General features: G+C 36.9%; 1 protein-coding gene across 1 annotated transcript; it reads right to left on the bottom strand.

Moving 5' to 3' along the window:
- Window positions 1–3,825: 3,825 nt before the first annotated feature.
- On the bottom strand, window positions 3,826–6,081 carry LOC113288509 (lipid phosphate phosphatase epsilon 2, chloroplastic-like). Its single transcript, XM_026537571.1, has 4 exons — window positions 5,664–6,081; window positions 4,703–4,928; window positions 4,371–4,444; window positions 3,826–4,245 (listed from the first exon to the last, which is right to left on the bottom strand). The coding sequence occupies exons 1-4, from the start codon at window positions 5,976–5,978 to the stop codon at window positions 4,003–4,005; spliced, it is 858 nt and encodes a 285-aa protein (XP_026393356.1). The 5' UTR covers window positions 5,979–6,081; the 3' UTR covers window positions 3,826–4,002.
- Between the last annotated feature and the right edge of the window lie 3,347 nt (window positions 6,082–9,428).

Raw genomic sequence — 9,428 nt, 5'->3', positions numbered from 1 at the left:
CCGAGATTGAAACCTAGCCGCGAGTTGACTACTCTGAGTCAGAAACTTGGTAAGAACGATGAATCCATCCATTTACATGTAAGATTCCTTCGGAATATTCTACGAAACCTTAAACAAACCATATTTCAGCATATTGTATGCATACCAGGCTCCGAGATTGAAACCTGGCCGCGAGTTGACTACTCTAAGTCAGAAACTTGGTAAGGACGACGAATCCATCCATTTACATGTAAGATTCCTTCTGAATATTCTACGGAACCTTAAACAACCCATATTTTTGCATATTGTATGCATATCAGGCTCCGAGATCGAAACCTGGCCGCGAGTTGACTACTATAAGCCAGAAACTTGGTAAGAACGACGAATCCATCCATTTACAGGTAAGATTCCTTCGGAATATTCTACAAAACCTTAAACAAACCTATTTATGCATATTGTATGCATACTAGGATCAGAGATCAAAACCTCGCCGGGAGTGGACTACTTTAAGACAGAAACTTAGTAAGAATGACGAATCCCTCAATTTACAGGTAAGATTCCTTCGGAATATTCTACGAAACCTTAAAGAAACCCTATTTCTTCATATTGTATGCAAACCAGGCTCCGAGATCGAAACCTGACCGCGAGTTGACTACTCTGAGTCAGAAACTTGGTAAGAACGACGAATCCATCCATTAACAAATAAGATTCCTTCGGAATATTCTACGAAACCTTAAACAAACCCTATTTCTTCATATTGTATGCATACCAGGCTCCGAGATCGAAACCTGGCCACGAGTTGACTACTTTAAGTCAGAAACCTTGTAAGAACGACGAATCCATCCATTTACAGGTAAGATTTCTTCAGAATATTCTACGAAACCTTAAACAAACCCTATTTGTGCATATTGTATGCATACCAGGCTCCGAGATCGAAACCTGGCCGGGAGTAAACTACTCTAAGTCGGAAACTTATTAAGAACGACGAATCCATCCATTTACAGGTAAGATTCCTTCGGAATATTATACGAAACCGTAAAGAAACCCTATTTCTTCATATTGTTTGCAAACCAGGCTCCGATATCGAAACTTGGCCGCGAGTTGACTACTCTAAGTCAGAAACTTGGTAAGAATGACGAATTCATCCATTTACATGTAAGATTCCTTCGGATTATTCTATAAACCTTAAACAAACCATATTTCTGCATATTGTATCCATACCAGGCTCCGAGATCGAAAGCTGGCCGCGAGTGGACTACTATAAGTCAGAAACTTAGTAAGAATGACGAATCCATCCATTTACAGGTAAGATTCCTTCAGAATATTCTACGAAACCTTAAAGAAACCCTATTTCTTCATATTAAATGCAAACCAGGCTCCGAGATTGAAACCTAGCCGCGAGTTGACTACTCTGAGTCAGAAACTTGGTAAGAACGACGAATCCATCCATTTACATGTAAGATTCCTTCGGAATATTCTACGAAACCTTAAACAAACCATATTTCAGCATATTGTATGCATACCAGGATCCGAGATCGAAACCTGGCCGCGAGTTGACTACTCTAAGTCAGAAACTTGGTAAGAACGACGAATCCATCCATTTACATGTAAGATTCCTTCGGAATATTCTACGGAACCTTAAACAACCCATATTTTTGCATATTGTATGCATATCAGGCTCCGAGATCGAAACCTGGCCGCGAGTTGACTACTATAAGCCAGAAACTTGGTAAGAACGTCGAATCCATCCATTTACAGGTAAGATTCCTTAGGAATATTCTACAAAACCTTAAACAAACCCTATTTATGCATATTGTATGCATACTAGGATCCGAGATCAAAACCTCGCCGGGAGTGGACTACTCTAACTCAGAAACTTAGTAAGAACGACGAATCCCTCAATTTACAGGTAAGATTCTTTCGGAATATTCTACGAAACCTTAAAGAAACCCTATTTCTTCATATTGTATGCAAACTAGGCTCCGAGATAGAAACCTAGCCGCGAGTTGACTACTTTGAGTCAGAAACTTGGTAAGAACGACGAATCCATCCATTTACAAATAAAATTCCTTCGGAATATTCTACGAAACCTTAAACAAACCCTATTTCTCCATATTGTATGCAAACCAGGCTCCGAAATCGAAACCTGGCCGTGAGTGGACTACTCTAAGTCGGAAACTTGGTAAGAACGACGAATCCATCCATTTACAAGTAAGATTCCTTCAGAATATTTTGCGGCTTAGTCACATGAGCATTTTTTTTGGACATTATATTTTGTTTCACAACTCTTCTAAAGGGTTGTCTTAAAATTAGTATATTAAAGAACCACAAACTTGACAGAACTTGTGATAGTGTAGGAATGGTTAGTGGTGTAGACTTTCATGCAGTAGGCTGAGGATCAAATCCCCCCATCCTCATTTCTGCCAACGTTCTATATTTTTACTTCAACAACACTTATAAGTGTTGTTATGCATTTTTATTAAGAAAAAAAAACAACCAAAACTTGTGAACGGTAAGGATGGTTGATGAGCTAGACTTCCATGCAGTAGATTCATGTTCGAATCTCCCTTCTAATCTCATTTTTTCCAACATTCTATATTTTTACTTCAACAACACTTATAAGTGTTGTTATACGTTTTTATTAAAAAAAAAGAAAAAAAAACAAAACTTGTGAACTGTAAGGATGGTTGATGAGCCAGACTTCCAAGCAGTAGGTTCATGTTCGAATCTCCCCTCTAACACTATTTTTCATCATCATATTTTGGTGTTCTTCAACAACTCTTGTTAAATCTGTGATAGGCTTAGTCACTACCTTTATGGAACAGAGTTGTTATAGCTAAATGTCGTCACAACGTTTTTGCTTAAGGAGTTGTCGTTTGTTTTCTTAGCGCAACCCCTTGTTTCCTAAGGGTTGGCAGTGATGATATACGACAACTCTTCCTTTGAAACCAGTTGTAAAACATATGACTTTCTACGATGTTTAGCGAAGAGTTGTAAATCTCCAGTTGTAGATGTATATTTTTCCCGTAGTGAAATGAGAATGATATTCCTATTATTCATGAGAAGTATGGCTCTGGTGAGGTGGATTGCATTTCTAATTGTCCGAAAGGTGCTTATGGGTCTAATATTTGGAAGGGAGTTATGCAAAGAAAGGATTTTTTATTAAAAAATGTCATGTTGAAGGTTAACAATGACACTAACACAAGATTTTGGTAAAGATTGTTGGATTCTAAATGAACCCCTTTCTCTGATTTTTCCCTAATCTTTTTGCAGTGACAAGGTCCAAATCTTTCTCTATTTCAGTAATTTGTTATGGCTTTGCAGATGAGATTCTTAGCAAGTTACAAATTCTTAGAAGGTTGACTACTGCTGCTAGAGGTGAGATGGATATTATGTCAAATTTCTTGTTGGTTTTGGTCTCAACCGCCAATCTGAGGATACTATTGGATGGTCTTTGACTGCAAAAAAAACATTACGCTGTTAAATCCAGTTATGAGAAGTGGATTGAAGTTTCTTTTCGTTTATATGGTAGTGTTGATAGTGGTTTTTAGCTTTGGGCGAAAAACGTAAAATTCCATATTTATGTGCCTTCATTCTGTAAAGGAACTAGAGCCACTAAAAAGCTGATGAATGCCTATATCTCTCTGCTTACATATTTACTGAGTAATTCAGTATCTCCATATACGAAATTTATTAGAATAATATTGGTGCATGTTGCAAAAATCCCAAGCATTATGTAAATTTTATTGAGCTCCTAGTTGCATTATTCACTAATGCAGAGTCTGCTGAGTATCTATTCTATGTTGTGTTCCCAGTTGAACTCTTAGTGCTGAAATGACATGACGATTAATGATTCACTCTTAACTTATTAGCATGAATTTCCCAAAGTGTCAGAATTAAGATATGCATGAAGGTACTAATCAGAAGCGCGCAAGCTATGCCAGTGAGACCAGAGTTGCGCTACTCGCAAGAGTAAGAATTAGTAATTTGGATACATGACTTCAAAATTTATCTAGGCTAAATTTAGAGATTTTGATCTTCATCACCATCCATGAGCCAATTTTTAATGACATACAACAGAAAGCTCACACAAAATGTGACGCCCCCAAGAACAATAATAATCCGTACCCATAAAAAGGAAACGAAGGCTTTTAGCACGAACCAGTACCAAGACTGAAACCATAAAATCGAGCAAATGGTTCCTAAAATAGCACCCACCATAACCTGACTGATGGTGTGATGTCGTTGTGATATACGCAACCATGACTGGATAAACAAAACATACAACATGCCATTAGATTGCTAGTATATTAAATCCATATTTTCTCTCTTAATTTCGAAGTTAACCTTGAATTGAAAAGAAAAAAATAAAACATGGAGACTATGCTTACAAGATATGAGCTGAAAGCCAAGCCAAGCACCCCCATGGTCACAGTGACTCCATTCAACCCTAAAGATTTAACCACTGCCAGAAATAATCACAATAAGACATCTTTGACATGAAAAGTAGCAGGCAACAGAATGAAGTAATATGATGTAACAGAACATAAAACTTCAGGGAAGAAAAAAAACTCGTAAAGATAGTGTATATCCTAGATAAGGTGAACAGGTTCAGAGAACTTTCTAGTAGTTGAAGATGTTAACATACTATTTCTCATAGTCGTGTCCAGAAAATACTAAGCTTAAGTTTCATAAGATTCAGAAGACAAAATCAATAACTCACATGATAGGATAGCAAAGACAGAAGCGAAGAAGATGGACTGGGCATGTGAAGATGGCATGCCTGGACCAGATCCTAAGCTAGCAACAGGTCGCTCTTGGTTGAGTATTCGTTTTAACGTAATTGAGAGCCATGCATTTGCAACTGCTCCCGTTGCACCCCACATGGTCAGAGCATCGTGCCTCCAAATCACAATAATTCCAAAAACTGTAGCCACAAGCCATTTGCTCTGAGACTCAAACAAAACAGTTGTGAATTGCCTGACTTGAGAAATGCTATATTGAAAATCAAGAAATGGATAAACCTGTCACAGACGAGTTGTTTTTCACAAAATCATTTGAACATTACATTTTAAAATCCCCCGCATTCTTCTTAACATCCTATCAGTTTTAACAATGATCGAACAACTACGCAACATGGTTTTCTCAGTTAGTTGTTCCAATATCGCAAAAGGTAAAGTTCAAAAAGAAACCAGGTGATTAGATATCGTGTCTAGGGAATGAGTGAAATAGCCATCTCAGTATAGCCAGTTATCATAGAACAATGGTAACCTAAGTTCTAATTTCATACTAGACATGTTGAAATTATAATCCAGGCATATGAATTTGTCCCTGTAAGACACAATGTCAATACAAAATATCTTGGTTAGTGTTACAGAATGTATAGATTGCCAAGTGAGGAACTTATGAAGTGTTCTTCATCTACCTGCAGAATCACTCAAGCCGGTAAAATGACACACAGAAACCAGCATTTCCATATCCCCATTTACTTGTCTAAAACTCAAACCCAGAAACAGAACAAGAATGATATTGAAACAGTAGGACTTCAAAATCTACCCAATTTTGAACAATCAAAAGTAGCAAAAGAAACCCTAAATTTCATAAACCCAAATCAACCATCCAAATAATGAACTCAAAAACAAATTTAACATTAACACCAAACACAAGAACATACAGGTACTAACCAAACGATTGATAGTCGATTCAATTCCACTTGGCACAACAATTTCTCGAGGAATATCCGGAGACCCATTACCCAAAATAGCTTCATTTTCAGTAATCTCAAAACTTCCGTCACCACTACCCTTCCTAAAAGCAGAAATTTTAGTCATCTCAGTCATCGTTTCTGAACCAACAACTCTGTTCTTCTCATCACCAAGTCTCCTTAGCATAAAGCCAGTATTAGAAATTAGTCTAAGAGAGACTAATCTTGAAGGAGTCGTAGAAAATAATGGAGATAGTCTAAGCAAGGGTTTGTATAAAATTGAAGTTGCAAACATTTTTCTTCTTCAGTAAGTAGTAGGAATGGTAGTTTCCAACGGAGACCATGTTTTTTGCGTTTCTCCTTTTTTTTTTTTTTCCTTTTTTCTTGTTTGAGTGATTTTGGTGGTTGAGGAAAAAAACAGAACAAAAATCAGGATGGGAATTTTGCATTTGATGTCAAAGCGGATAAAGGAATCAAGATTAGTCAATGACGTGGTTTGGTAGTATTCGTTGATTAGATGATAACAATTAATCTCAGTCGTTCAATAATTCTTGGAGGTATTTGGGACGTTTTGCTTTCTTTTGTCTTGTCTGTGGAGATTTGAGAATTGAGATGGCCATTCATATTTTTGTTTTGATCTTTGACTTTATAAAAAAAAATCAAATTTGAGGCCCAGTATGACCCAATCTTATTGTAGCGTAGCCACCATAGACCATACCATGCTTCACCTTATCTAGCGCAGATGTTCATATCTCAATTGGAAAAGCCCTGCCTTCTTGTGCAGTCCTTATGATGAAACCTAAGAAGTGAAAACTATTACTAATCCAAATTGAGTATTGCTATGAGATGACCTTGTAATATCTGGATATTCGGCATTGGTTGGCCGAATGGAATATAAGTAATAGTTGTCATTTCCTAATACTAAGGTCTTTTCAGCATAATTGGCTCCAGAGTTGGCAAAAAACTTTGCAGTTAAGTGTGTTCGGACGGGAGCAATCCAGGGATGGGTGACCTCCCGCGAAGTTGTTGCTGGATGACCGCAGTGATGCCCGTTGAAAACCCCACACCGCCGGATAACCGTAGTGGATAAGTGGGGACAATATCGATGGAGGGACGGATCATTACAAATGGTATCAGAGCCGACGACGATTCATCTGCCGAGGGTGGGAAGGTAGTTTGGACGGGGTTGGTCCAGGTGCTTCTCATGAGGGGTAGGGAACGTCGGATATCTGGGATTGTATATATATATATTCCAGAGCCGAGGACGGCTCCAATTTAAGGTGGTGGTATTGTAATACCCTAATATCCAGCAGTGGTTGGCCGATCCAGGTGCTTCTCATGAGGGGTAGGGAACGTAAGAGATTCAGGATTGTATATATATTACGGAGCCGAGGACGCCTCCAATTTAAGGTGGTGGTATTGTAATACCACGGTATTCGGCAGTGGTTGGCCAAATGGAATATAAGTAATGGTTTGTCCTTTCCTAATACTGAGGCCTTTAGAGTTGGCGGAAAACTCTGCAGTTAAGCGTGCTCGAGCGGGAACAATCCAGTGATGGGTGACCTCCTGGGAAGTTGCTGTTGGATGACCGCAGTGATTCCCGTTGAAAACCCCACACTGCCGGATAACCGCAGTGGATAAGTGGGGACAGTATCGGTGGAGGGACGGGTCATTACAGACCTCAACGCAAAACCAAAAAGTGACAATAACTACTGGTAGTGTTCAATAGTTCCCGTTATTTTATTAGTCCTTACGATACAAATACGATATGATAATACTAGTGATGTTGAACGATACTGATCAAAACTGACTGAAACTATGTATTTCTGTATACGTTAGGTATTATCGTATTCTATTATAGATTTGTATATATTAGACATTTAAGTATACTTTCAAGTATAGTTGATAGGTTAAAGCTATTGAACTATTAATTCCGTAGAATATTATAGTTCAGATTAGTTATTACATTAGATTTGACCGAGCATATTTTGTTATCTCCACTGGCCATAACAATGTGAAAATATATTAAAGTTTAACTTATTTTCCATAATTTAAATAGCATGTAGATGGAAGATTATGTTGTTCTAAATGATATCCCGTTTGTCGAGGATATGCGTACGTACTAGATAAATCTTCCTAGGATCCTTCGTATCATCATGACACCCATGCGTTATATAACATTGTTGATTGAGATTCCATTGGTTCTCTATTCTGAAAGAGAATTAAATATTAATGAACGACGTTGAGTGAAATGACGAGGGTACCAAGTATACCAGAATCTTTTCATATCAACCTACTATAGACACACCTTGTGTAATCTTACAGAAACAATAATTGTTAAAAGACAACTTCAACAAGATGTAACTTGATAAATAACTTAAGTTCGAAACTGAACCAATCTATGGGATCGTGCTAAGTTTACTTAACGTACAAGTGTATTTACTTTAATTATAAATAATAACAATATAATGCAGAAGTAAAGTAAATCACATGACACATAAGATTTTGTTAATGAGGAAAACTTCAAGGAAGAAAAACCTTGGGACCTAAGTTTTGAATACTCTCATAATTAAGTCGTTATACAATTTGACTACTGCAACTTTGTATAGTTGAGACCAAGTAAACTTCTCCTAGTCACTCATTTCCTTCAATACCCATGCACCTACAACCAACTGGTCGAAGTAAGTGAATCCAATATAGAGTCTCAAGTTGCTTCACCTGTAATGAAGACTTATGCTATCTCAACTCCTTTGGATCGTAACCCGAAACAGTAAAAGGACTTACCTTTTTCAGTAACCACCTCACTGTGTATCGTCTAGACATGGAAAAGTCATAAATATATTTCAGTATAAAGGATCTCCTTTTTAATCAATATAAACCTCTTTGGTCAAAAGATCAATATCAAGACAAAGATTATTGAAATAATCTATCTCAATCAGTAAGCTTTAGTCAAGACATTCTCGAGGAAAAACCACTAACCAGTTTGACTGATCTTTTTCACAAGTCTGATGTTTATCGAAATAAACTGCTTGTTAGATCCCCTAGAATCAAGTGTCCAAGAAGTATCGCAAATATCTCTTCTAGTATTCATCTTCAAAGTATCACCTGCACAAACAACTGTATTCCTACTAATGATCAGCACACATAAAATGAAGTCTTTTAACGATGGATGATCACCAGTCCTATCTTTAGATATAAAATCAAATATATCTGAAATAGTCAATTCTCAAATAAACTTGAGTGGGCTTATATCAGAAGAGAAAGACCATAGAGTAATCAAAGTTTGATATATCAAGGATAACTATGTCATTAATCAATCAAGTCAACAATCAAAAAGTAAAGTAGAAATATGATTTAGTTTTCCACCAATCGGTACTAATAAAAGCTTATTGATACCAAAGAAAACATTAAACGAAGGCCATGCAAGATATTTCACCTAATTAGATTCCTCTCCTCTATCAAGGAGTGGGTTTCCCACACAAACGGTTAGACAATGTGTCACGAGATTAGTTTGTAAAAATAAAACTTCCACTATTTATAGTATAATGACCAAGACTTATTTGGACAACAATACCAAATCAGATTTTTTTAAAGATATACAATGAATTTATATTTCCGGTTTTGATAAATTTCAGCTATAATCCAACTGTTATACCGAAACCTGTCTTAGTTGACAACACTAATATTAGCAAGCATACATACATACATACATACATACATACATACATACATACATACATACATA

This window comes from Papaver somniferum, chromosome 1, assembly GCF_003573695.1.
Source record: "Papaver somniferum cultivar HN1 chromosome 1, ASM357369v1, whole genome shotgun sequence".
Classification (NCBI taxonomy): domain Eukaryota; kingdom Viridiplantae; phylum Streptophyta; class Magnoliopsida; order Ranunculales; family Papaveraceae; genus Papaver; species Papaver somniferum.
This window is presented reverse-complemented; position numbering and strand designations above follow the sequence as displayed.

Bases quoted from the DNA above. Each gene is read 5' to 3' on its own strand.
- LOC113288509 (XM_026537571.1), bottom strand. From the start codon at position 5,978: ATGTTTGCAACTTCAATTTTATACAAACCCTTGCTTAGACTATCTCCA. The intron at 4,929-5,663 runs GTTAGTACCTGT...TTTGAGTCTCAG, and splicing joins AATCGACTATCAATCGTTTG to AGCAAATGGCTTGTGGCTAC. The intron at 4,246-4,370 runs GTAAGCATAGTC...TTGTTTATCCAG, and splicing joins TGGCTTTCAGCTCATATCTT to TCATGGTTGCGTATATCACA.